At 53.5% G+C, this 27,695-nt stretch overlaps 6 protein-coding genes across 6 annotated transcripts; 1 reads left to right on the top strand and 5 right to left on the bottom strand.

Moving 5' to 3' along the window:
- Positions 1-2,926: 2,926 nt before the first annotated feature.
- CPAR01_06071 (uncharacterized protein) lies at positions 2,927-3,286 on the top strand (the record flags this gene model as incomplete). Its single annotated transcript, XM_060490345.1, has 1 exon — positions 2,927-3,286. One exon carries the CDS (start codon positions 2,927-2,929, stop codon positions 3,284-3,286), a length of 360 nt encoding a protein of 119 aa, XP_060351811.1.
- Positions 3,287-5,502: 2,216 nt separating this feature from the next.
- On the bottom strand, positions 5,503-13,247 carry CPAR01_06070 (hsp90-like protein; the record flags this gene model as incomplete). The annotated part of the gene is made up of 4 exons (XM_060490344.1): positions 5,503-5,946; positions 6,000-10,488; positions 10,634-12,994; positions 13,114-13,247. 4 exons carry the CDS (start codon positions 13,245-13,247, stop codon positions 5,503-5,505), a joined length of 7,428 nt encoding a protein of 2,475 aa, XP_060351810.1.
- Positions 13,248-13,663: 416 nt separating this feature from the next.
- CPAR01_06069 (uncharacterized protein) lies at positions 13,664-14,399 on the bottom strand (the record flags this gene model as incomplete). The annotated part of the gene is made up of 3 exons (XM_060490343.1): positions 13,664-14,005; positions 14,265-14,281; positions 14,342-14,399. The coding sequence occupies 3 exons, from the start codon at positions 14,397-14,399 to the stop codon at positions 13,664-13,666; spliced, it is 417 nt and encodes a 138-aa protein (XP_060351809.1).
- A 3,009-nt stretch (positions 14,400-17,408) lies between these two features.
- Positions 17,409-19,350, bottom strand: CPAR01_06068 (UDP-galactopyranose mutase; the record flags this gene model as incomplete). The annotated part of the gene is made up of 5 exons (XM_060490342.1): positions 17,409-18,437; positions 18,512-18,862; positions 18,971-19,051; positions 19,121-19,190; positions 19,340-19,350. 5 exons carry the CDS (start codon positions 19,348-19,350, stop codon positions 17,409-17,411), a joined length of 1,542 nt encoding a protein of 513 aa, XP_060351808.1.
- A 3,898-nt stretch (positions 19,351-23,248) lies between these two features.
- Positions 23,249-23,542, bottom strand: CPAR01_06067 (uncharacterized protein; the record flags this gene model as incomplete). The annotated part of the gene is made up of 1 exon (XM_060490341.1): positions 23,249-23,542. One exon carries the CDS (start codon positions 23,540-23,542, stop codon positions 23,249-23,251), a length of 294 nt encoding a protein of 97 aa, XP_060351807.1.
- Positions 23,543-25,313: 1,771 nt separating this feature from the next.
- Positions 25,314-25,844, bottom strand: CPAR01_06066 (uncharacterized protein; the record flags this gene model as incomplete). Its single annotated transcript, XM_060490340.1, has 1 exon — positions 25,314-25,844. The coding sequence occupies one exon, from the start codon at positions 25,842-25,844 to the stop codon at positions 25,314-25,316; it is 531 nt and encodes a 176-aa protein (XP_060351806.1).
- Positions 25,845-27,695: the final 1,851 nt, after the last annotated feature.

The raw sequence follows: 27,695 nt of genomic DNA, 5'->3' as shown, positions 1-27,695 counted from the left end.
GGGCATCACCGCCCTACCGAGACAACGGCAGGGCTAGTCAGTGCCACTTGGCCATGCGGACGTTCCCCGGCGAGACGAGGCCTTTCGTCCTTTCCAGCTAGCGTCCCGATATGGAAATGATCTTTGAGGGGTTGCATCTCAAAAGCTCACTGTGGCCAAACCCGTTTTTCAACGTGCCAACCTCCATGGTCTCAAAACCCCCCAAATCCACGGATACTACATCCGGCGAGTCGTTGCGGGAATTAACGACAGGCCAACCGCCAACCGGCCAGGGAGCCGGGACAAGCACCGAGTTGCCAGAGGCATGGGGTGCCTCTAATCCCGCAATGCGTTTTCTCGCCATGTTCTTGGACGGTCGAATCCCTACCCATGCCCACTGTTGTACCTGAGAGGATGAGGCTTGAGGCTTGAGGCTTGAGTGAAGCCCATCCGCATCGGAGGTTTAACCCCCAAAGGCGAAACAATGTTTGCTTCCCGTCTCGCCGGCTCGCGTCTGCCGTGCACGCCGTGTCCGCCGGGAACGGCTTTTACCATCCCCACCTTTAAAGAGAATTCTGAGTAATAGACGATGATGTTACGCGGATGAAGGGGTGGGGACGGCAGGCACTGAGACGGAGTCAGCAGGACGCATCGCGGAAGAGGGGAAGGGCGAATGGCGGCGTGAGGACTGAACGAGCGGAGAATGGCGAGGCAGACACCAGTTCTGCTTCTGCCACTTAACCCCCCACAGCCGAGGGAGATTGAAACCGCGCTGGGCAAGCGTAGAGGCGGAAATCATCACAATTACAGTGAGCAAAGAAGACCCAAGCAGGGCCCAAGCAGGGTGCCCTCGAGTCTGGAAACGGATCGGTACGAAACGGTAATCAGACGTGTCTCTCTCTCCAGAAACCCTTCCCGCCCTTTCGCCCTGCCCTTTCCCTTTCTCCACCATCAGGGAGATGAGAAATTAAGCGGTTCTCGATGGACCGCGGGGCGCCTTGGCATCAAGCAGAAGGAAAGGCAGCGGGCCAGAAGAAGCTCTAGAAGGAAAAGCAAAGCCTCTTCCATTAAAGGTATTCCTAGGATCCGCCTCTTCGCTGTGGCTGTTTTCTCCATCTAGGCTTTCGTTCCTTCGTGAGCGGGCCCTCGCCATATTTTCGGCATTTCCTTCAACTCGGCGTGGGCATCCACATGCAGGCAGAATTCATGGTCTCGGATGCAGGGAGCAAGGTATCAGGACAAGTTGAAGCGTCGTGTTCCCAACTTCCGACAACTTGACAAAAGTTGTCTCGAGATGTTCGGCGTGGCAGGCTGATGTTCTGCCCACCAACCCCACAGCTCATCTGTCTGTAATCCATTTCCCTCCTCCTCACTGTTGTTACCCCCCTTCCTTCGCCTTCAGTCTTGACATGGAGAGTCAGAGTTGGAACTCTTAAGATGAGATGAAAATGATGATTATCGTGAAAGCATCATTGAGGAGAGATCATGCCTGTTAGCTATCAATCAAGTTTAGACGATGACGGGTCGGCGGGAACATCCTGAGAAGAAGAGCATAAGAAGCTCGCACAGACGTGAGGGGGTGTGAACTCTGTTGGTCCAAACATGGGATGATCCTGTGATCTGAGCTGCTGCATTAATAACTTGGACTATTAGAGAAACCTTTTTTTTATTGCGTTTAGGTTTCTTTCGCTCATCTTTGGGTGTAAGGACATTGCTTGATCCGGAACAAAAGGTTTCTGACAAACATGGGACGGAAACCGTCAACCGCATTTGTTTCCCATTCCGATCACATTTCTGGTTGATTGCGAGAACTAGGGCTAGTTTGGACCATGTTGCCTTATTTGACTACCCAGTGTCTAAATTGAATGGATCTCTCTCGCTATATCCCTTTGTGGGATGATGCCTCTGCCTGGAATGAGCGTTTCAAGGGGATTTGTATTCACTTCTGGAACTTGGAAACTAAGGCATGCCGAACGGGCGAGCGTGACGAATCAGGCAAGAGGCAAAGCAAGAGCAAGAGAAAATGAAATGAGGATGAAAAAAAAAACAAGTCGTGCCAAAAGTTGAACCTCCAGCCCAGCCACACAACGGCGAGGCAGATTTTCTCCCTTGTATCTGGCAGAAAACAAGTTGTCCGAATCCATTTCGAGAAGATGGTCCAAAGGGCAGACTCTAGGAAGGGGAGATAGGGAACAGAGAGGAGGAAGGGAAGACGAAGCTCCACTCTGAACATCTCTCGCTCTTACATTGCGGCGGCTTCACTGCCGCAGTCCGGTTTACGAGTAAGTTATTTTGGCCCAAGTTGGTCTGCGCTGGATTCCGCCGTAATCTCTTTTCTCTCTTTTGCTCTCTCGATTCGTATCTCTTCCCTTTCCGTTTAGGCGTTGCTTGAAGGTAAGTAAGCCCCGAGTAAACGTTCGCTCTCTCTCTCTCTCTCTCTCTCTCTCTTCCATCGTCTTCTCCGAGGCTCTGAGCTCTCTCTCGGTGAGATTTCTTGATAATGTGTGATGTGAAACCGCGGGGGGGGGGGGGGGGCAGGCCCCCTACGATGAATATGAGGCCATTTTGCGAGTCGTTCTTGTTAAAGCTGATGACGATGTACATTCTTCTTCATCTATGATAAACCCTCTTTATTTCTTTCCCATTTCCTTACTCCGTATTCCGGCCCCCATCCCATCTAATTGAGCTTTCCTCAAGGCCCACGCCCGCCCGCACACACACAAGCACACGCACGCCCCCCAACCCCATCACTCCCTCACCATCCACATCCACACATACGCACACGCACACAAGGCTAATCTGGAGTTCCGAGGGACCGATTACACCCTGGCGATTCAATTTAGATATCCTTGTCAAGCTGGTAAGAAATCAAAATGCGGTTGATCTTGAAAGTCACGAGTGGCAGGCACACTAAAGCCTGCTTCAGGGTACTTTGTTTGGTTCGTTGATGACTGGAAGTTCGGATCGGGCGAGGGATGGTATATTAGATCAACCAAAAAGTCCTCACGAGATCTCCAAATGTGGGCATGCCAAACATCCCAGCAAAGAAAAAGAAGAAGAGAACAATCTATCGGGGCGGTTCCACCTCCTCCTTCGTGTTTCTCTTCTTCATCTGGAGCTTGCAAAACGGCCCCCAAAGAGTCGCACCTTCCCCCCACCCCCGGCCTTCCCGGCAAAGGTGACGAGCATGAGTGAGATGAACTACATCGCACTCTCACCGCCAACCGCTCGGTCGGCCGGCAGGTCTTCCCCCAGATTTGGTTGTCCAATTTCGAAGCAGTGTGGCCTTGTAAGTAAGATGAGATAGGTCCCGGCGATGAACGGCGGTGGGAGTTGTGGGCTGACAGAGAGGCGCGTGAACGCGTAGACCCTGTTCCCTTCGTGTAATTCATATACGAGAGAGCACTGCCACGGATAGAGACTGGGCAAAGGGTAGAAGTCGTCAGAATCCGTGAGAGGGAGGTATCCGTAGAGACTGCCATGGCAAGGGCGGTGCAGGGTGATGCTGTGTCCAGCTTTTCACCTCTCCTTGAGTTGTTCTGCCCTCTCTCTCGAGTGATCTCTCTCACCATCCTACGGGTCGAGCTCATCTGCAAAGGGAATCTAGACTTTGGTTTGACTCAACGACCGCGTGATACCCGTTCGGCAGTCGGATAGCGAGCGGACATAAGACTCTTTAGCTTCCCTCCCTCCTCCTCCCTCCATGACCACCCCGTCTTCGATGTCCAAGTGAAAAGTTCTGTGTAACTGTGTCCCTCTATCTCCGATGCCCAGACGCGCGATGCAAGAGCCCGAAACCTCACAACCATGTACGGCTCCATCTCAAACTTCCCAAGAGAAAGGTAAGTAAAGTACTCTTGGGGGCCGAAAGGGGAAAGGAGCTCGCAGACAGAAAGAGCAAGGAGCTCTGCGAGTCTACCCAGGAAGTGCGGAGCACCTCGGCAACTACCTAGGAAAGAAAGAGAAAGAGAGAGAGGAAAAAGAAATAATGAGCAGAGAGAGAAACAGAGAGAGACGGTTCACAATGTCTTAGACGATTAAATGCAAATCACCAGAAACATATAATAAAAAATACCGTTCTCCTTCATTTTGCGCAAACACCCTTTCCACCCTTTTCAAAGGTTCCCAAATCCAGGATCGAGGCTTATAGGAGAGACAGTATGGGAAAGAGGGAGGCCGGTTGGTCTGCCGTGCCGCCCCTTTCCCCCCGATTAGGGAGCGGCAGAGAGAAAAGGTTGCATGGGATTTGCATTTCCGGATCTACTGTCTCACGTTTCCCACTGCCCTACTGCTCTCTTTCGAATGTCCCTGATATCAGACATGACAAAGACGGGTGTGAGCGTCGCGCAACATGTAGGCACGTCGCCCACTGCTGGCAATGCCCAAGATGTATCCTAAACTTTTTCTTTCTGTCGAGAGGAAGTAATGAATGAGTGCTCGAGAACCCAGAGCTCATACGTCCCAGCTCTTCCTTATCTGGGAATTTGAAATCTCTGGTTAGCAGCCGCGTGGACCTATCGTTTTGTACCGTACATCGAAAAAACGGGCGATACAACATTCACACCTCGTGGCAGGTTCTCAAAAAGGGCCGGAAGGGAGGCAGTGTCTCGGTCGATCGGCGAGCGCACGCGGGGAGAAAGAGAAGAGAAAGGGCAGTACTTCATGCAGACATGAACTGGAGCAGAGGAGGATTTGCAATTCTAGTCCATCTAGACCCATCTGTACATTCCCGTTGTCTCAAACCATCTTATGCACGTCAACGGCGCCACTTACAACAGGCTGGGCTGACTGCGACATGGCCTATGAGAGACAGTACAGCAGCAGAATATACATAGACGGAGGCGTGAGAGTGGGGGATCAGGAGGGCTCGCTCCCATCATCAGCTTACCTCTGCATCGCGGTACGTACGGGCGTGCTCAGGAACAACATAAGCTTGCTTCACCTTCAGACCTACTTCTTGGCAAGACAGGACGAGGCAACCACTCAGCATACAAGGCGCAGTATATGGACCCGTAGATCATTTGCAATGAAAGGTGAAATTCCTTTTACCTCCTAAAACTCCCTTGAACCCTCAACGGGCAGGCTACGTGTCATGGTGATGCTATGGGGTGGTGTTCGAAAGGCAACATTGCCCGGAACTATGGTACTCGAAAGATGCCCGTTCAACTCCCTTTCCTCCCTTTCCGATAATATCAGACGTAATTCCTGCCAGTTATAAAATAAAATCAATATCGGAGACGCATTGCCTCCCGCTTGTAGAGAGGAAGGCGTTTCCTTGAGCCTCTTTTCCCTCCCTTCTTTGGCCCTATACTGTGCCCATGCTGGGACTTGTTGATGTGAGACGTTTGTTGGAATCACACCCTCCTGGAAAGCCTTCCCTCTTCTCCACCCCAGCCACAGCTGGCTAAACTGGTATGTACCGAGTGTCCTTCCCAATCAAACGGCATCATCCATCCGTCTCAACGCCCCCAGCTAGTCGTCCAGTCCCGTGGATCGAAAGGGAAGGAGGCGGCCTCCATCACCTTAGCTTGGGAAGATCTTGTCTCTGCTACTGGACCCCTGCGAACTCACACTATTGCGGTTTGTATGGTATGGTAAATTCTCCGGCTTGAGATTCTCATCCGTCGACGAGGCCGTGCCCTGACGCTGCGGCGCTTTCTTGGTAAGCACTGCCCTGGGTTTCTCGGCCGGTAGCGACTCGCTGCTGGTGCGTGTCTTGGTCAGCTTGCGAGACGCACGTTTCTGCGACGGCGCTTGCGACTGCGTCTCAGCAATAGATCCCGGGTCCGTAGTGGACCTTGTGTCGCTCGATAGGCGGCTAGATGTCGAGGTGCTGTTGGACGGTCGGCTGTATGCCGGATTGTCTCTGATTGGAAGGTGAAAATTCGCCGCGGCTCCGTTTTGGTCCGCAGTTATGTATGACGGCGAAGTGGAAGAAGAGCGGATGGCATCAGGAGATGAGGCGGCCTGGGTGGCTGTTAGCGTTGAAGCCTCGAAAATCCGACTAGAGACTCGCTTACGGATGCTTGAGGGCTGACATAGGTGTCCAACTTCTTCTTTAGCACCTCCGAGCGCACCGGCTTCGCGAGATAGTCGTTCATGCCTGCCGCCAGACACTTTTCTCGATCTCCCTGAATGGCCGATGCCGTCATGGCGATGACGAGGATCTTCCGTACAACGTCTATAGAATCCTTCCGAATCATCTTAGTCGCCTCGTATCCATCCAGCACGGGCATCTGTACGTCCATGAGAACCACATGGTAGGGTCGACCTTCCCTAGCCTTTTGCCGCAAGCCCTCCACAGCCTTCAAGCCGTTCTCGTAAGCATCCACGGTGGTGTAGCCCAGCCGTTGCGCATACTGGATGGCAATTTTCTGGTTAATGGGGTTGTCCTCCGCGACGCAAATCCTAATTTGGTCTTTGGGAACGGCGGTGAGGTCCAAGAACGGATTAGGCGACTCGCCGCGCTCGAGGTACGCAGAGCGCTCGACGGCTGGAGGGGACTTCATTTGCTGCGCGTCTCCGGCAGAAACGTCAGACTTAGCCTTGTCGAAAGTGACCTTGAACCATGCCGTTGTTCCCACGCCTTCTTGACTGTCGAGCTGGATCTTGCCCTTCATCATCGTTTCGATCAGCGACTTGCAAATGCTCAGACCGAGGCCGCTGCCGCCGTACTTCCGTGCTGTGCTGGTGTCTGCCTGGCTGAAGGGCTGGAAGAGCTTGACCAATTGCTGTTGCGGGATACCGATTCCGGTATCCTGAACTCTGAAGAGCAGTGTAGCTTTGTCGTTGGTCTCAGATTCCACTCGAGCCCCAATTGTAATTGAACCGTCCTCAGTAAACTTCAAACTGTTGCTGATGAGGTTTCCCAAGACCTGATGGAGTCTGATGGGGTCTCCAAAGATGAGTAGAGATGGTAGGTCAATATCCTGTATAATCTTGACGTTCTTCTGTTTCGTCTTTTGCCGGTTGCTGTAGGACACCGCTCGAACAACCTCCCGAACCATCTCTTCTGGGTTGAAAGCGATCACGTACAGCTTCATCTTGTCGGCCTCCATTCTCGAAAAGTCGAGAATATCGTTGATGACCGTCAACAACAGCTCTGCCGACACCTTGATATTATCCGCCATCTCTTGCTGGTCCTTGTCTAGCTCGCTGTCCTTCAGCAATTCAGAGTTGCCGATAACACCGTTGAGCGGCGTTCGCAGTTCGTGCGAAACGTTGGCAAGAAATATCGACTTGGCCTTGGCGGCCTCTTCGGCGAGCTTGACGTTACGCTTGGCTTCAGCTTCAGCGTGCTTGGCTTTTGTCTCTGCTTCCAGTGCCTTTGCAAGGGCGCGCTTCTGCAGCGCAACCATGGAGACATTCTCTGCCGAGACTTTCTCTACGGCCTTCATGGCTAGGGCATTTGAGTAACTGATGCCAATCTGGTTGACTAGCAGCTGGAGGACGGACACATTACGATCGGTGAAAGACCCTGGCTCGCCCTCGAGATAGAGAACTCCGAGCAGCGGTTTTGAGCCGTGACAGATGGGAATCGCAATGATGGCCTTGCTAAGGACATTCCGTTGTAGCCAAGCCTCGCTCACGTTACCAAAACGCTCGTCACTGATGATGTCGGGAATGAAGACAGCCTCTCGGAACCGCGTGCAGTAGAGAATAACGTTCTCAGCAACGAGTGAGGTACCAGCAAGTGGAAGACCGGGGATATGAGCTGACGCTCCCCGTTCCGGATCACCGCTGGCTGCGAGAGACCACCCAGACTCATCCGAATCTTGTACCACAATGGCGGCTAGTGTAGCAGAGCCTCCGCAAGTCTGCAGAATGACATCGCACATAGTCTTGAGGAGCTCGTCGACCCGAAGAACGCCGGAAATGACCTGGGATGAGAGCAAAATCGCGTGCAAATCGATCATATCGAGTGCTGGCAGACCTGCCCCAGGTTCATTGTGCTCGTGCATTGAGCCACGCCACGCACCAATCCGATCGCCCTTTATATCGGCGATTGCAGTGTGGTTAGACTGCTGCATCCCTTCTGGCCCTTCTTCGCCATCCACAGCGCGGTAGTCAACAGTGCCGCTGTCTCCGGCGAAGTCGGTCTGAACCGCAGCGTCTATCGCTCTGGGGTTTCTTGTCGGGCTGTGAAGAAGGACGGCGTGTTCTTCCTCCAGGCGCTCAGCCACGGCCACGGCGCCGAACTGACGGTAGAACGCAATGGCATCCCTAAAGGCAGAGCGAGCTAGCCGTCGAGCCTTGCGTCTAACGAGCGTGCCGGCCATCAGTGTGTTGCCCAGTGCCGCTTCGAAAATGTAATTATGTTCCTCGGCGTTATCCAGAGCCTCCTCGTAGAGCTTGACCGCGCCCCCATAATCGCCGTTCAATTCCGCGACTTGGGCCTCTAAGATTCTGGACCATGAAAGGTAGTTCACTTCGGTGTATACCTCCCATTCCTTGATTCGCTTGGTCAGTTCGCGCAGCGTGCGTAGAATACTCTCGGTTTCGCCGTCTAGACTGCTGGGATCTAGACGAGGGTCGTTGAGCCTCCGAAGCATCCTTCCTGCAAGAGCAAGTCCGTAGAAAAAGATGACTAGCCTGCTGTTGCGAGCCGACCATAGGTTCTGGATGGACTCGTAACACATCTCACCGACCTCAATCGCGCGATCGTAATGGCCGTAGATGAAGAGCGGAACTATCTCAATAGTCTCATACCAAAGAACCGATCGATTGCCGTTTTGAGTGTTGGCTCTCAGCCATGACTTGTAGTTTGCCGAATTGTGATGATCATCAGTCATGACCTCGGAGGGATCGGTTGTCCGCGTCTTGCCCTGCAAAGCCCGACAAGCTTGCCGAATGGAGATCAGGAGAGTGCCACCCCGCGTATCATGGTGCCAGTTTGGAATCTCTTCACAGCCATACTGGCAGAAAGCCTCGAGGTCGGCACAATTCTCGCTCGCAAAGAACTTGAGCTGCGCCGCAAGCCCAAAGCTGAGTATCGAGGAAATCCGATCACCGGCTGCAGCCGCATAGTCGACTGAGCCCTCCAAGTGCGTCAACGCCACGGCGATCGGAATTTGAACATGCCCGATGAAGTTGGCGTACAGCATATAGCCTCTAGCCATCGAGAAGGGATCACGGTATCGGTCAAGTAGCTCAATACAGACGTTGCCCACCTCAACTGCGAAGCTCACCATGTTGAATCTGGCCAGAGCGACGAGACCGAGATGTAGAAACGCCATGCCTGATTGAGGGAAAGCGCCGTGAGTGAGATGTAGATCCAGCATGACGAGGGAGAGGTGGTAGAATCGCAAGTAGTCGCTCCACCACGCAGCGCTGACAGTCTCTGCCAACACAGCACCGATAGACGGCAAGCTGGGGTCTGTTGATGGTGTCGGGTTCATCAGCTCGTTCTTGTCCATGGTCTGTATTCTCACAGACATCTTCTCGAACTGATCGTCGCATTTTTCAAAGGTGGGTTCGTCATCGAATTGCACGTCAAGTGCCTGTAGACATTCTTTCAGTGCAGCCAGCGCGCCTCGGGCATTGCCACCTTGCGCTAGGGTTCTGGACTGGAGGACATAGGCTGGCGCCTTGTCTAGAGGGCTTCGTGCACACTGGAAAATTGTATCTAGGAGGGAGTTAGCTGCGGCATGATTGCTCATGTACAGATAGCATTCCGCAGCCCGTAGATGCAGCTGCATCGTCTCATCATACGAGACATCCTCAAGCTGGTCGTTCCATGGATCTGGCTGAAGTAGAGCGACTGCCGTACTGTAAAGTTTTGAGCCAGTTGGGCGGGCACAATTCTCCACGGCCGACTGTGCGCACTCGTACAGTAGCTTACGGTACGTCTGGCGTCTAGGGACACGCTTCTTGATAATGTCGACAGACTCGCAGATGTGCGCAGCGGTGTTGTCCTTGGCTCTGGGATCAACTGAATAGTACTTGAGAAGCGTCTGTGCAATAACGAAATGCATCTTTCGCGCGTTGCATTCCTTCAATGCTGCCGACGCCTGAATAAATCGGTCGTGGGCGAAGCGGAATCTATCGTCTGTCTCGCTCGGGACGATGATATAAGCCTGAACCGCGGCTTGCAGTCCGTTGATTGCTTCTTGCTGAGAGTACGTCGCGTGGTATTGTTCGTTGCCTGGACCTTGACACGATGCCTCTTCATTGTCCTGGTACTGGAACTCGCCACTCAGAAGTCTGCAAATGAGCTCGAATGAGAAGGAAGATCCGAGGAGTGCAGCCCATGCAAGTATCGCTCTAGAGGCTGGAGGTAGCTCGCTCAATCTCCGTGTGATGAAACCGGTATCGAGTATGTCATAGTCGCTTGCGCCTTTGAAGTGCTCGAAGAGTCTATCGAGGTCGAAATGCCAGTTGCTGTCTCTGTAGTCGTACCATATACACTTCTTCCGGTAACAGGCGCTCAGCATCTCTCGCATATAGAATGGGTTGCCTGCTGTTTTGGACTGTATGACCAAAGCCAGAGGAAGAACCTCCTCCTTTGGTCTGCACAGCGTCGTCGCGACATATTGGATGATGTCATCCTCGCAGAGGGGAGTCAGTTTGATTCGGGTCACTACGGGACCGCCTGATCGTGGAAACTCTGCTAACTGGTCAGCATATGATGGCGGCTTTGGACGGTGCGAGAAACTTGCCTTCGGACTCGGGAGGTGAGATGATAGATTGAACTTGTTCCGGTGATAGCTCCTCTGGGCGGTAGGTTATGATGACGACCATCTTCATCCGTGCCCCAATGATCTGTGTAATCAATTCCATGGACTCATCATCTGCAAAGTGAAGGTCATCCAGCACAAAACATATGAACTTGTGGGATGTGAACATGCGAAGCACGTCGAGGAAGGTGTTCATCAATCGCATGGTTTTGGTTGCTCCACCAGCTCGCAGGAAGTCCTGGGACGCTTGTGAAGAGATGACCGTAGGCTTGTTCAAGCGGCCCGGCGAGCTTCCCGGCGACGAGCCACGCCTCTTGAGCCCTGCCCTGATGGACCGACTTTGAGTTATGCTTTGAGTGATGGACACTGATCGAGGAACGGAGCTGTCAAGCGCGCCTATGAGGAAGTCTGGTAGCCCAAGGACTTTGTGCAGCATTGGCCACACCGGACGAACGTATTGCTTTAGCGCCTGGTGAAAGGGGGTATCCGTGTTTCGCTCGCCGAATACCTGTTTGAAGAGTGACGACAGCAGCTTAAGCAGTGGTCCAAACGCAGTTCGGCGCGCGGTATCAAATTTTGCCGTGGCACAGTATCCCCTCCTCCTGGCTTCAGCGAGTGTCGACTGGTAGAGGCAGCTCTTGCCCAAGCCCCCGGCTCCTTCGACGAGAACGATCTCGCAGTGTCCGCGCCTACGGAACTTTGCCGATCCGAGCTGACGTGACAAACTCGAGGACGATGATTCCACTGCACTCAGTCGGTTGCTGTCTGTTGGCGTACCTACACCATCAATAAGACTCCGAGTTTCGATCGAGACCGATTGGTGTCTTTCCCATTGCCTCTCCCACGGCCTGGTCATTCTCGCAAACGGACCGGAATTAGACGAGGCGATGGTGTCGCCCGATATCGTCTGAGTATCGGATAGGACGGACGGAACAAAACTAGCCTTTGACTGCCTAGGATCAGAGGACGTAGTATGCGTGAAGGATCCGCTGCGACGTGTCGTGCCTTCTGCCGAGCTTGCGCCCTCGCTCGACAGGTCCCCGCAGTCAGGGAGCTCAACCGAGAGCTGCGAACCATCAGAGAAGCGGTTGTTTGTTGTAGACTTTTGATTCATCGAATGGCTCTTGGCGACCCGCTCAATGACTCTGATAACTTCTGCTCTTTCTTTTTGCCGGCCGATCATCATACTGGGTAGGATGAAGAAGGACGAGATGTCTTTTTCGCCAATCTTCCACTCCTTAAGCGCCAACCAGTCGCCGTCGGTCAAGAATTGCTGCACCTTGAGAAGGTCATGCTTCAAACCACTAGCCGAATGATATCGATCAGCGACGGACTTGGCCGTGCACTTCTGTATGATGCGTCCGATAACGTCGGGTATATCGAGCCGAACTTGCGATACATTGGGGATTCTCCGCCCTAGAACGCCTTGCACAATATCGAGGGGCGTCTCGCCATCAAATACCGGCTGTTGTGTGAGTAACGTCCAGAACACGACTCCAAGAGAGTAGATGTCAGTCCGACTATCAGGTTCTGCCGGCATACGACCTGTCTGCTCCGGGCTAATATAGAGGAGCTTGTTCTTGGCGCCCAATTCTTTTGATAGGCTCGACCATGAGGTGCTTGACAAGCCCCCCTCGAAGGATCTCGTCCCCGTGCCAAAGTTGATGAGCTTGACCGAGTTTGTCTCGATATTGAAGTGGAAGGCGTCCGGCCTGATCTCTCCATGCGTAATCACCTGCCCATAGTGGAGGATTTCCAGGCACTGACTAGCGCCAATGGCAAAGTCGAGGAAGTATTGTAGGTCTATCGGAGGCTTCAAGCGCAAATTCTGTTTGCGATACGCCTCGTACCGGTCGTCGACCTTCCTGGCCTTGTAGAATGCCGGTCCCATGTCCATCAGATCAAAGAGGTAGTTCTGGCCGGGATGCTGATAGATTGCGACCACAATAGAACCCCGATCGCCGGGGTGAGGAGCGAGTCGGATGAGGTCGAGCGGCTTGACAATGTGCAGTCCTTGAGGGTCGGCCGTGGCAAATAGGTTCTTAGCTATATGGAAGGCCCTCTCCTCACGGAGCACATGGTAGGAGACGCGAGCCACCACTGGCTCTTCTACGTATGATATCTCTGCAGCGCCGGCGGGGACTGCGGGCGGCGAGGTAGCCGAGAAGTCGCTGCTCGCATCGCTGGGTAGGCCCGAGTGAAGGCTGGAGGAACTCGTATGCTCGGAGGGCGACGGTCGACCGGACTGTAGTCTCGCGATCGAACCGGGACTCGAGGCGGGTAAGGATGAAGAGGAGGAGGGCTGGTATGGAGATACAAATCTGGTACCGCAAACGTGCCTGTCCGCACAGGTTAGCCATTGCAACACTTGAGGAGAGGTAGAGAGAAAGCGACAGAGATTGTTCTTTGGTGCTCGGCGGGCAACACTGGAAGGCAATGGTGTGGGGGCGGGACTCACCAGATGTCGTAAGATGTATGGAAGGGAAGCCGGGACTCGTCCCAGGTAAAGCCGGCGATCTGGCGAAGGCGCTCAAAAAGGCGCGAGGGAGGGTCGAAGTGGTCGTCCGACACGATGGCAGTGCCGTCCATCATTGAGGCCGGTCATTAGGCGCAAGCCGGAGCTTGGAGGCCAGGTGCACTTGTCGATGGTGGGGATGAGTGGGATTTTGGAGGGGCGCTCAGTTCCTTGAGTATCGGCGTCGGCCTTTGTTTCGCAGTCGGCGATGATGTCGTCGCGAGAGTCAAAGTTGACGTAGATGGGGTCGTGAATATCAGCTAGAGACTACCGTCCATGTCATATTTCTATGGGAAGCTCGAGGCGCAACTTGTACGACGGGGGTTGGGTAAACCGGAGGATTACAGTGCGGATGGTGTTGATGTTTCTGTGCATGCGAGAGGTCTCTTGCATCGGCCGGGTATGGGTATGCACGCGCGCAATCGGATCAGGTGGACGAGGGGTGGTCGGCCTCGCTATGGATACGGCGAAAAGGCAGCAGCAACAGCAATCTTCAGCAGTCTGTGAACTGAGGAAGACGAAGAATGACTAGGGGTTTAGAGGGCGTCGTCGGGCGACGGACGGGTGAGCGAGTGGGCAGCTGTCGGAGGAGGAATAACCAGTCGTTGACGGTGCCGTTTGAACCTCTCGCTTTCACACCTGGGACCTCGAACAGAACTGGACCTTTGCTTGGCCGTCTTGCTGACCACTTAGGATCGAGATGGGGCAGGATGCACGCTGCACGGAGACGTTGAGCGATGGTGGCATCCGGCGACAGGGCAGCCGGAGGTTGCTTAAGGTGCGGCACTGGACAGGCGCGGGCAAGGGCAGGCTGGAGTTCTGAAGCAGCAGCACCCTTGAGGAGTGGAGTACGTAATGATTTTTAAGAGGAGCAAAGGGCACCTTCCAAGCGCCAGGGACCAAGCCCACGCCTTCCCAAGCACCAAGTTCTCTTCCACCTTAGCTGTTACGGAGTACATACTTACCTTACCTTACTACCTACCTAGGTACGTGAGTGCTAAGGCATCCTCAGTATCCATTCGCAATGGGACGTATCCCTCCAGCTTTCAAGGGAAATGGAAGCCTCCACCTGCCCTGGAAAACTTGAATCTAACCAGGCCAACTCCTGGCACTGCAACCTTTCAGTTGTATCTCGGAATTGTTCCAAGAAAGCAGAGAATACCTTACATACACCTGGAAGTAGCAGGAGTAGTCGCACTTGCATACAGAGCACCCCATGTTACTTGCATATTAGGGACCCGGAGAAAACAGACAACTTCAAGACCGACACACGCATGTGCCGTAGTAAGTCAGAGGCCAAATAGGGAATGGGGCAGCCATCCAATCCAGTATGGAAGGTATCAAACGCCTCCCCAAACTCCCCTCGTCAAACATGCAAACGTTGGTGTCTCTGTTAAACAAAAACAGGACCCACGCCAGTGACATCTCGGCGTTCTTTCCTTGTCTCGTTCCTCTCGTTCCCTTCAGGCGGCTCCTTGTTCCCCTTCTCCTTTCCTCTATACGAACACACAGTAAGGCAGTCTCAACAAGGAATTTGGTGCTCTTGTGAAAAAGGCTCCGCAACGGATATGCCTGCGCTGAAATTCGGAGAGATGAACAAAACAGATCACCAAGACGAGGAGAAGGAAGATGCATGCCAATCTAACCCCTGGTCACAGCAGTGGAGGAAGAGAGAAGCTATCCACTTATTTGGGGGCTCTAGGCCCTTGAGCAGAAAGCATTCCCAGCCCATCATCGCTCGCTCCTATCTCCCGGTGCTCCAACGGCAAACAGTCTCCAGTCAGCGCCAGATAAACGCGAATGGAATCATGAATGGTGTACCCGGCAGGCAGAGGTAGCTCGAAGCATTAGGCATGCAAAATCCAGTACAAGAAAGGGGTAAACATCCACCACAGGCAATGATTGGCAGGCACAAAAAAACAATCGTCGCTACGTTCTCACCTTCTCGACCGTCTGTTTGGCCGAGCTCGCAGATACAAAATGTCGATCATCGGAGCTCTCAGCCGTCCACATTCACAGCGATGAACAGGGCTAACTGGGGTGACACAGAGCATCTTGTGCTCAAACCCTCAATGCCCATCCATGCCCACCAGTCAATCGACAGGCGGTGCCTCATGCTATTCAACTCTCCAAACTCCTACGAGCCTCACATCTTTCACCCACCAAGCTCCTGACGAACTTTTCGCCAGAACCTTGAAAGATGACGGGAGATATGGAGGTACAGACAACCTTCAGTCTGTTCTCAAATCTACGGATAGATCTGGCCACACTCCTTCACACTGAACTGCCGGAGCCTTTGTTCCCTGCTTTTTTTTGTCCGTTTCCGCCGCTTTCCACCCGTCGCCCTTTCTCCGTCTCGCTAGGTCCGTCGCGCCATGATGGAACCTATCAGTTTAGCACCACCGGCTTTCCCTCCCCCCATCCACCTCCCGGGTCCCGTCCTGGTTTTCCTTGCAATGAGCACCATTGACCGCTGATTCCTTGACTGTCCCGTCTCAACACCTAGGCCTTCTCCTTTGCTGATCTTTTCCGCACGCCCGGTCATTCGCCGGAGCTGAACGTTTCCATTCTGACAGCTGGTCCAAAGTCTCGAAGGCTCGAAGGCTGAAGTTGACCATGTCGTTGTTAGAGCATAGGTAGACATGTTTACCCATCTTCTGTGGTAGGTTATGCAGCACTGGTTCCAACGTCCGCCTACTGTAAGGGTAGTCAATCAAAGGGTCCAGAGCTCAATATGAACCAAATATCCAGCCGTTTCTTAATACCAGGGTAGAAACCACGCCGTCTCTTTCACCAAGGAAATAAGATAAAATGCCCCCCCACCGCCGCCGTGGAACTGACGGAGCCGTCGCGACTCATTCACATACCCAAACCCCTGCTCCTCCAAGTCTTCTAGTACCAAATTTTCAGCTCTCAGGGAAATTCTCGAAGGTGTCTTTGGCGAGACGGTGAGTAAGAAACTTAGTGGCGAGACTAGCATCGAATCATCGAAGCCATCCATCTCATCATTTTTTTCAAGATTTCTTGTAGATACCTGAGTCGTGGCATAAAATCCTTAGAGTTTAGGGCGAACAAGTTAAAGCCAAAAGACAAAAAGAAAATGATGTCATTGGCGCACTGCCAAACTAGTCTGTGCTACGATGCTACCCACCTCACTCGGACCCTGAGTTTTTTTTTTTTTTTTTTTTTTTTGTGATTTGACTGCGTCGCTTCTTTAGCGTCGTAGAAAAGAGTGCGAGGAAAGAAGAAGACGAAATCAGTAAACTGGTGTATACCCGCTTGGCTGCAATAAACCACTTCGCCACTTTCTTCACGATTTCCGTCTGATATTAACCCAAATCCATTTACCCGCGGGGTCTGGGGATATTACTAAGAATAAAGCACTCGCAACGACCGAGTTGCCTACCGATTCCCTGTTACCCGTGCAATATTGGCCTAGGACTATAGGTCCCTGAACCAGTTTCCTCTGAACTCCATAGCTAAATATCAAGAATCAGCGTCGCACTTACGGAGACGACGAAGATGCAGAATCTCGTATCAACTCATCCGAATTTTGTGATGGGTAGCCTCGATTCCTTGGTTCTGATGAGTTGAGCCTCGTAGGCTTGAAATACGCTGACTAAGTAGAATGGGGGAAACGAGAAAACAAGCAAACAAGGACATGTCAGACGCCAGAGACAAGGGTGCCAAACTCAACGGCTCACTGGATCGTGACTTTTTGTCAGATAGACGCTAGTTCGACCGGATGGCGGACCGTTTCCGTTGGCATGCCCATTACGCATCAGTAACACTACAGCTTCATATGCAAGGGTCGCAGCTATCCGGACGCACCTCCGACGCCGAGGCCACACGGGAGACGACAAGACGATATCAGAGTGGAACAAACAAATGCTCGAATGGTGTGAGATTGTAGGGGCCAAACATCTATACTCTATGTAGGTATTCCTTTTCGAGGGCAAGCTGGCCCCCCACGCCTACAGCTGCGCACGACTTTCAACATCAACATCGTGGGTATGGCGCACCGGATGATATTCCCTCCCCCGCCCCAATTCAACATCGTAAAAACTCCCAGGTATTCTCTTTATGCTTAGCCAAAAGCAGCTCCCTTTTTCCTGAGCTTGCCTCCTTCCATTGGTCATGCTCATGCTTCTTTCTATTGCTTTATAGCAACAAAACTTGAAAAATCAATGCAATTCTTTGCCTCCTTTTCTAACAGCTTCCGCCACCATACGGTAGGCTTACTTGCTGTGCGAGGGAATGCCGTTGGCCTGGGAGCCGAAGGCGAATGACGCGGCAAGGCGACGCTCCTCGTTCTTGCGGCTGTTGACGAAGTCGGGGTAGTTGAGCGTGAGCTCGACGGCGCCGTTGACAATGTTGTCGGCGGCCTCGACACCCAGCATGAAAGAGTGGTCCTGGTTGCCGACCTCGTATCTCCAGGAACCGAAGCGGCCACGAGAGTAGATGCCCTGGTCGAGGAGCTTGGGAAGGAGGTCCTTGAGGACTCCCTCTCTCTCGAGCGAGGGGGTGGGGTAGCCGTGGTTGAAGCGGCGGTGGTAGGTGGAGACGATCTCGTCCTCGGGCTTGATCATCTCGGTGTTGATAAGACCCTGAATGCACTGCTGGAGGAGCTTCTCCTGCTCAACGGGCTTCATGGAAGACTCGGAGACCTCAAGCATAATGGACCAGTAAGGGCCCTCCTTGGCCTCGGTAGAGGAGGCCTTCTCGCCGTTGGCGAGGTACAGCGTAGGCAGCTTGACGTCGGCCTCGGGCTGGTTGTAGGGAGAGTAGTTGGAGAAGATGGTGGCGCGGTAGAAGGGGCAGTTGTCCTCGGGGAAGTACAGCCAGCACTTGTCGCCAATGCGGTCGGGGCGAGCGCCACGGATACCGACACCGATAACGTGAGTGGAGGAGTAGAACAGACCCTTGGACAGGCTGACGAGCTCCTGGTTGCCCATGCGCTCGACGAGCTGGTCGACGTTCATGGTGGAAATGAGCTTGCCGTACTGGACCTTGGTGCCGTCCTTGAGGGTGACAATCTTCTTCTCGGCGTCAACCTTCTCAACGGTGCCCTTCTCGCCGTAGCGAGTCTTCTCCTTGGGCAGGGTGTTGGCAACAGCGATCCAGATACCACCGGTACCGTCACGGGCGGGGAACTTGAAGGTGGCGTTGGGGCCCCAGTTACCGGCAACCTTGTTCATGACGACGTTCTCGGTGACGAGCTTCAGGTTGGGAGCAGCAACACGCTCTCCGAGCCACGCGCATTGCATCTGTAGAGAGATTAAAGTTAGCAAGCAGATCCAGTCTCAGGAGAGGTCTGTTCGCATGGAGGAAGTAGGCTTACCTTGGTCGTGGGGACAGCCCAGACCTTGTAGTTGTAGGGGCGCATGAAGATGTTGGCAACACCCTCACCGCAGTTGCGGAGGATCCACTCATCGAAGTCCTTGGGCTTCTTGTCGGCGACACGGCACTCGAGGGCGGCGTCAATGAGGCCGTTCATGCACTTAACCTGGTCCTCCTTGGGCAGGATAGAGATGTTGTTCTGGAAGGGGTAGGGAACCCAGATGCCCTTGTAGCGGACGTAGGAGACACGCTCGTGCGTGAACCAGTCATCCTCCTTGGGGAGCGCCTCCTCGATGCAGTCGTCGAAGTACTTGTAGTGGGAGAAGATGACGTGGCCACCAACATCGTAGAGCTGTTCATTGGAAGCTGGTTAGAAATTGTTTCTTTGGCTAAACAACACCCAATTCCTGAGCAATCTTCCTGCTGCGAAGGAAAGCGTGGGAAACAAGGAGGCACTCACAAAACCCTCAGGGGTGGTATCAGTGCCAGCAAGACCACCGGCCTTCTCAGCGGAGTCAACAAGCAGCCATGAGGGGCCGTTCTGCAGTCAATGTTAGCATTGAAACAATGGGCGGGCTGGGGTAGTGGCAATTTGGCGGTGAGGACGCACAATCTGGTTCAGACGCTTCGCAGCACCGAGACCGGTCGGGCCAGCGCCGATAACCAAGACGTCAACGTTGCTAAATGAGGGGAATACAGTCAGTCGAGATTCTTCAATGATTTGGGCGTCTGGAATGCCATGCAGATCCGGAGCCGTGGCTCTGGAATGGGCGCAATGGGCAAGCGAAAGACATTTGGGACGCAAAGGGGACAAGGAGGAATAACTCACATGTCAGCCATGGTGGGGGATGTGTGTAGAAGGTGTTGGGGAAGCAGCAACAGAAAGAGAGCGGCTCTTGTGGAGGAGAATCTGGCAACAAGAGGAGAATTGCAAGATCAAGGAGCAAGTGATGCACCGAAGGGGAAGAGAAAGCGAAGTTGAGGATTGGCAGCAAAGAAAGGAAGGAGGAGGAAAGAAAAGTCGCGCGGGAGGTGGTAGCCGTGGTCGTTGCTGTAGATATGGGTTTTTGCTTTCGAGCGGTTCCAGAGAAAAAGGGGACACACACCAGGACTAGACTGCCCAGGTACCGAACTCGACTGGGAGGCGAGGTGTGTGTACCTGCTTCCTGACTGAGGGAGGTAGGTAATGAGGTGCCTGACTGACTGGTGGTTCTTGCTGGCTGAGGGGACGGAAGATGGTGGTGGTGGTGCTTCTGCTGCCACTTGCTGCTGCTGCGCTGTTACTTCCTGCTTCCTTCCCGCACCGCAACTGTGATGGAGGGGCCAAATTATTATTTGGGACAAGGGGTTTAGCGGGGCCCCCTGGTCAAGGACATGAAGCTCACATTTGGTGTCTTTCATGGGTGGGTGCCAAGTGCCAAACGGTACGTACCGTTCCTGCTATGTACATACCTACCTTACCTGAGCCTTAGTGTCATGTTCTAAGATGCTCCGTCCACCATCTCATGGAAGGCACGCCGCGCTCTTCTACCTAGGTACCTAGACACGCCCCCACATTTTGAGATAATCGCAACATCGACACCACCATTGCCGCCGAGAACACACACGCTCCAGTGTTGCCGTTTGAAGGGTACACTTCTTCTACTTTGCCAATGGGATTCTCTCTTCAAGATACTGCTATCGCTATAGATCTCCAGCACCAATTGAATCACCAGTATCGAGTCTCGACGAGGTGTGGTTAAGATGGTGGAGACACCCCGGTACACCATACACCAGATTTACTGCTTGCTATACCTACCGAATTGGCGGCTGGCGTCGAAGCTACTTTATCTGCAGCCACCATATGCCTCGCTGTCACCAAACGAGGCTCTCAACTAAAGCAAGCGGCCAAGCGCGTGTGCATCCCGTCTTTATGTATAACAAAATCGTTTCCTACGTCCCGGCGCATCTTGTCCCGGCAATTTGAGACAAGGTCTTATTTGACAGAAACTCTCCTTGCCTCGTGGCAACCGCCGCCGAATGACCATGCTAGCATTTGCCCATTATCTCATCCACGGAACAGACTCAGGCCTCTCACTACCCGTGCCGCACTCTGTCTATCCGCAGATGACAGCCCGCACCCAGGCTCAAGTTCGCTCCCTCGTCCGTCATGAGCCAAGACAGACCACCTCAGTCTCCTTCTCCTTCTCCTTCTCCATCTCACAGGGGTCTAGGCCCTGGCCTGCACAGCAAAACTGGAACGGAAACGTCGACGGGCGGCGCGGACGGCAGCGAACCGCAACCCCAGGCCGGGCCCTCGTGCTGGCTCGCCACACGCTTGCCTGCCTTGCCTTGCTTGCTTCCTTCCCATTGCCCCCCTTGCTCATATGAACCCCCAACCTCTGGACTCTGGAAGTCTGGGCATTTCATGATTTCATGTGGGAGCGGGAGAAAGAAGAAAGATGCGGCGGCCGTATGCTCACCACTAGCCTTACACAGTAATACAGGGGGAGACTCTCGACTCACTTGAAAGCTGAGACTCTTGCTCGAGAGGACGACGGATGCCAATGTTACAGCCACCACAGTGGAGCTGCCAGAAGCTTGTCCACCATCGCGCACCGTTTAAAAGACAGACCATCCGGATACACATACCGCATACCACTGATTTCAGTCTCCGAGTGTCTCCAATAGCGGCACCGGGGCCTGGCTAAGTTCCTGCGACCCACGGCGGGTTACAGAGTTGAGAGTGTGGGTTGCCTGTAATTGGCTTCGCAGACGACATCATAAGAGACGGGTGGGTTTTTTTTCTTGCTTTCTCGCGATGCAAAGGCACTGAGCCATATGATCATGACCGTACCACTCGTACGTAGGGAGGTTTAGTGAGACTGAGCCTCGAGAGACATGGGCTGAAAGCCCGGATCAGCCGTCAACGGTCCCAAAAAAGTGAGGCATTATAGACGTGAGCCGCGAGCGTGAGTATGATCCGAGATCAGGCCCGTGTTGAGGTTCAAAGGTGGGATGGAAGAAAGATATGGGCCATACACCCTCCATCCACCAGGGTCTGGTCTGGCCTGGCCTGGTTTGTCCTGTTCCTCCTATCCACAGTCCTCGTTTGTGCGGTCTGGAAACCGGGAAATGGAGAGAGATGTGGAGGCAAACTCGCCTTCGCTTCCCCAAGGACTCGAGGACACGTTCCCTACTTTCCCATTTTTTCCTTGTCCCCTCCCCCCATAGGTGCCCATTAACCACGTACGTACACGCACCCGTCAACCCGTTCCAATACACTAGTAGGGGTTGGTGTTTGGCCGTAGAAGAACCCAAGAGGAACAGTTCATGATCCACCCTCAATAGGTCCGCAAAGTTCAACCCCTCCATCATAGACACAAGTAAGTATGGATACTAGCAGCGGGCAGAGACTCATAACAAAGTAACAACAAAGGATACAGGCGGGCAGGCATGACGGGAAGAAGCATAGCAGACTGCGACAGACTTATTAGCCAAGTCACCCTACCAATTTGACACCTCAAAGAGATTGACTTTCAAACATGCAGATCGTCCGTAGTGTAATCAACGACAGACAGGCACAGGGAAGGGCCCGCAAGGTTCACAACCCAATCTCGAATCTATGTCGAGCGTACCCGTAGTCGTAGAAAGGTTGTCGCGAAACTCGGAAACACACACCTCACGGCTGCTGCTCCTCATTCTGATTGATGAAAATCTCCAGTCTAATTCGGCCTCGACGCACCGTTCGCGCGCCGCAGCACCCACCAGTGAACACCCACCCACCTTTTCACACACTACCGCAGTAGACGGTGACAGACCGCCAAGGCAATGGTAACCTATATGCACGTCTCTTGTTGACCGCCTCCCGTCGGGGATACAGTGCGTTGGTTCCGTCGAGATGCTGCACCTTCATCAGCTGCCGGCAAACCAGAACAGAGGGATCAGAAAGGCCCAAGGGCATCGACAGCAACCATATGTGCCTCTCTCTCGTCCTCTGCAGGGTCCCTGGTCCTGCCGTCAAAGCAACGCTTCCGAATGGTCAATTGCCCATCAGTTTGTCGGACGCTGTTGGTGCTGGCTTTGCTGCCCGCTGCCGCTCCTTACCCTGTCCCGGACTCCCGGCAACGCAGATCCTATGCTGGCTCCTGAAGTTCACGATCCTCTTCGGGCTAACTCGTTGTTACTCTGAACTCCTAGTCTTGGACAACTTCGGTCGTTGCCCAAAGAGGCGTTTGGCTGAATCCATATTGTACCGTCCTGGGAATGAGCGGCGCTTCTCTGACCCGTGAACTGCCAGTTCCCGGATGGCAGATGCTGGCGTGGCGTGCCAATCTCTCCGCCATTCGGAAGTGGGTTGGACCTTCGATGTGGCTTGCGCTAATAATTTTGATAATTCGACTCAAAACCCACTGTCAATCTGCATTCACACGTTGTTTTCGCCTCCATTTCCCAGTCGGGCAGCTGCCGTCCGTCATTTCGCTCAAACTCTCAGACTTGGGGGGCTTCAAGCCTTCACCTGTCATTGTTTTCGTGTGCGTCTGTGTACCTACCGTTGCCGCTGCCGCTGCCGCTCCCGCCACATTGTCATCCTTCCGTGGACCGTGGGGTTTGACCAACCAAGTTGGTATGGTTGGCCGGGGAAGGATTCGACTCATCTTGGCTATCTCTCGGACATTAGCCAGATGGTCGACCACGTTTCTCTGTGGTTTGATTCGCGAGCTACAGAGCCTCCATGGTGACATGAAGTACGGGGCGCCTAAGGTAAGGTAGTCTGGACCTGTTGCAGCCCGCCTTCACTGAGATTGTCTAGATTGGAGAGCCCTAAGCCGAGTTGCGATGTCTTCGATAACGGAACCTTGCTCAGTGTAATCTCATAAAATGAGCGCAATCCCACCTCCGTGGGCACGCTGCAGCTCGTCAAGAAGCCGTCATGCAAAGCAGCAAAACAAACTTGCCTCAATTTGTTCAATTTGTTGTCCCGCACAGCAGCAATGACACCAGGGCTTGTTGTGAATCGTTTCGGCCTGGCGACAACTCGGCGGTTCTCCATGAGTCGGGTACGCGTCCAAGGCCGAGCCTGAGTCGCAGACAGATACCCAACCGTACCTTTGCTCCGTACGAATAAGTACAAAGAGCCGAAACGTGATATTCGTCGACGTTTTGGACCACGTTCATGCCGGCGCGCCTCAAGCTGCTTTTGCTTCTGCGCCAGTGAGACAAGCCGAAAAGGGACGCCAACAGTTTTGTGATCCAGTGTCCCGTCGCCTCTACCCGCACTTTATCCTAGCGGGATGGGGCGCTCCAATCGCCTGCTTGCAAAAGCCCATGTTCCATCTGCTCATTTTCATCAACTTCGTGCATCGCCAATCAAGATGCGAGCAGGGATATCGTTGTTTCCCGCGCTGGTGCGAGGTGGTCTGCATCTCGCCTTTCACTCAGCGATCGTCGTCTCAAGAGATTTGAAGTTGGTCTTTCTTATTTCTTCTCGCCTTGCCAATGCCCGTGCTGCCCCCACGGAGCCAGCGAGCTCGTTGTGCTTTGTGTGCTAAGGAAATAAGATGAGCCAGGGCAAAACGGTGCAAGGGACTGGGAGACAGGTGGCACTCGGGCCAGGTGCCACCGTATGAACATCTAGCAATCTGGGAAATCTCCCCGTGCTCTCTCTTCACTCCTGATCTGTTGTCGTCACCGCTGGGTCCGCGTTGGACTGTTGATGGAGCAGCACGACTTAATTTCGATCCGTCGGTAGTTGTTACAAACAGACGTCGTTCTGGATCCCTTGCCAGCTTTGGTTGTTGGCGATTGACGTTTCCCATCCCAATGTGGGATTGCCCCTGCCTCTCATTTGCGGAGCAGCAAAGGAGGCTGTGAAAGTCGATCACCAAATGTTGACCATCGGTCCGTCAGTTGGCAAGTGGTCCATTTGGCAGGCATCTCTGTGTGCGTGGATTAGAGCACGCGTGTCGTCCCCAGCACCACCTCCATACTCCGTACTCCGTACTCCAGTATCGAAAGACGGCCTCTCCCCCGAACAAGACATTTGCTGGAATGCCTGCCCGGCAGCCGGCACAGGGGTACGGGACCCATCTCATCAACATTCTGAAACAGACAAACTGGGCCTCTTGTAGATCAGCCTGGCCAGTTTCGGGGCACCGCATGAATGTCGAATTGATCAGCCGCCGATTCAGGGAAGCACTCCAAACACTGAGTTTCTAATAACAGCAGCCCCAGCTGGAGAATTGCAGCGGAGACTTTGGCTGACAGAATGCTTGGTATCGAGGCTGTGATCACTCACTCGTCGAGCGAGTACGAATGTGTAGCATCGAGCGGCCTGGAGGTAAATACTTTCGTCTGATGAACATTCGGATACCTGGTGCTGTATACACAGGTCACGGGTTAATGTAGGACAGCAAGCTGCAACCCTGCGACCAAAAAACACAAATAGCAACATGAAGGAGATGCAAGACAAGATGCATGTCCCATTAAATAGATCCAGACGGACGGACCCAATGAGAGATTGACGATCCCCAGCTATGTCAGCCTTTCCAAGATGAAAAGTGGCAGCCTTGTCGCAAACACAACCTCGAAGCTTTCTGAGTGTACCACGTATCGATGGTTTGGTTTTGCAGAAGCGGCGTGTTGAGTCGAGGCTTAGTTGTCGGCTCCGGTATCTGAATTGTCGTTCCACATGCCACTTGCTACATGCCACACGGCACTCGTCACCGTTGAGTTTGGACATAGTCGTACTGAGGAAGGATTTGGTACGGCGAGTGTGGCAGCCACGCAAGAGGCAGGATGAGTAAGGCTGAAGTGAGACCTGGCTAGACGCAGAAGTTGGAATGAACTCTTCGGGGCCGAGAGATGATGTCCGAAAGCCTGAAGGACGTGAGGCGAGCAGGCTTCAGCCTCCCGAACACAAAGGACCCGAGCAGCCGGTGTCCACGATCTGCCATCTGTCCGAGTAAACCCGAAAGGCGCCTCAAGGCGTGGCATGGCGAAGATGGCGTCCCATCTTTCAGAGTAGGGCGATGGGAGGGCCAGGGGGCAGCTTGGAGCCGCGACCCAGGGACCAGCACCCACGTCCCGGATTCCGCTTTCCGGAACAATTCATCACCAATTTGGCGCACTGATGAGCGACACGTCGACGGATTCGGTCCTTGGAGGCGACGAGAACAAGAGCCGTGAAAAAGAGCGAGGGCTGTGCTTGTCAGTCGTAGGACAATCCAAAGTCTAGGTTGGGTAAGGTATCCGCAAGTGAAAAATCCTAGGGTCCCACCAGCTCGCGACTCGTGGGATGAAAGGGCAGTCAACTTGGATGCAGATGATAGGAAACGGGAATGGCTGAGTTGCATGTACAGAGTACAAGCGACAAACTTGGCCGGGTGCCTCGGTGACCTTGTTCCTATAGAGCGCGATAGTCCAGGTGTCAAGGTCCCTCACAGGGTGAAGGACTCGGGAAGAGAAGAGAACGTCTTGGGGGTCTGAGAGTTGGAGATGTGAAAACGCAAGTGACATGGAAGGTGCGACTACAGGCGGCATCCCATCCGAAGCGGTCTTACCCGCGCAAACCTGGAAGGCAGCGTGGCACCTCGCGAGAAGGAAGCACCGACTGATACGGATAGTGACGGAAGGCAGGATGATGGGGTGTTGAACCGCGTCCGCACGTGTTCGAGAAGGGTATGTAACCAGTAAAGCAAGCGCGAGTCTGACATTAATTACAGCCGAGGAAGGTGCCCATAGTAGGAATGATGCCATCTTGTTAGAGCAACAAGTTAGTGCTCGCCGTAGAAGACGGACAGAAGCAGTATGGACTACTTTGCTTTTGCTAAGGTATGGATGGTGCTAATGCATGAGCCTCCCTCCAAGGGAAGCAAGTTTCTTTTCTTCTTTTCTCCTGCGGCTTCTAGCTTATTTTTAAGACCAGTTTAAATTGCAGCGTTGAGAGATAGTGCGTCTAGATCTCAGATACACAGCTCATGTCACCAAATATAGTCATATAGTCATATAGGGCAGTATGTATACCCCACGGTTACCGGCTCTAAGAATGCGTGCCAGTTCCAGAGTTTAGAGGTGGCCTAGTTTACCACATGGCCAGAGACCATGGCCTTAAAGATAGACTTGACGATAACTATGCTACAGCCTACGGCCACAAGTGACAAACGCATTGAGATGTCATTTGGACCCTGGTGACAAGACCTGACCGAGACCTGCCTTAGCTGCGGCTGTAAGGTCAAGGCCCGATGTGTGAGACTGCAAGACTGAGGCGAGGCCGGGGTGGCTTGGCCCCCCTTTCGGAGCAATCATCCAATTCTCTTAATCAACAGTAAGAGCCTCTTTTCGCCTAGCACAGCAGCGAATACCTAGCACCATGGGGGTTGAATAGCACGTATGGATAATGTTAGTGATGGTACGGAGTACTGGATCTGTAAACGGCCGGATTGGCTGCAAGGTACGGCTACATGTACATATCGGCCAAGGGGACAAGAGCTGCATGAGATGCAGTCCAATGTAATATCGAGTGCCTGCCACAATACACCGCTCTCGAGTCCCATTAGGACTAGGTTGTTGTAGTGCTTTTGAAGGTATCCATAGGAAGCGGATCACTTTCATGAGGGTTCATTGACAAGAGTCAAGTATCGCTTCTCAGGTCTGGTACCAAGACTCGATTGATCTTCAAAGCTCTTGCTATGCTGAGCCATGGCAGAAACGACCTTCCTAACTCTATCTGCAGCGCCATCGCCGTCGTCCGACCTGCTCAAGAGTCAAGCCTCACCCACTATAATACTTCAAGGTTCTGAGGTGAGAAAAAGAGAGGAGCCAGGTGCCGTGGTACCTTGCCTTAGTCACGTCGTTGGTGAGATGCCAAGGACCAGAACGTGGGTGAGCGGGCAGAGCTTGATTTGCGGCCCCTATCCAAGATTGGCAGCACTAATATTAGTCCCATCGGAGCCCCTGAGAGGGTGGCGTACCACGCAGTCGCACCCACGCTTGCCACGGCCGACGCTGGGAGTCTGGAGTCACTGTCTGGACAAGTGGCCCCCTCCATCCTGCTCTCTCCCTCACAGTTGCAGAGTGGGACCTGGGTGTCGTCTTCCTGTACCAGGTACATGCGGGCTGCGCTCCGGCCAAGGTGCCAACACCTGCTGGCGGGTAGAAAGCTCCACTCTACCAGGTATCCGTGACTGTACATCGCCTGCCGGATC

This window comes from Colletotrichum paranaense (assembly GCF_030867605.1).
Source record: "Colletotrichum paranaense strain IMI 384185 chromosome Unknown Scaffold_4.1, whole genome shotgun sequence".
Classification (NCBI taxonomy): Eukaryota; Fungi; Ascomycota; class Sordariomycetes; order Glomerellales; family Glomerellaceae; genus Colletotrichum; species Colletotrichum paranaense.
This window is presented reverse-complemented; position numbering and strand designations above follow the sequence as displayed.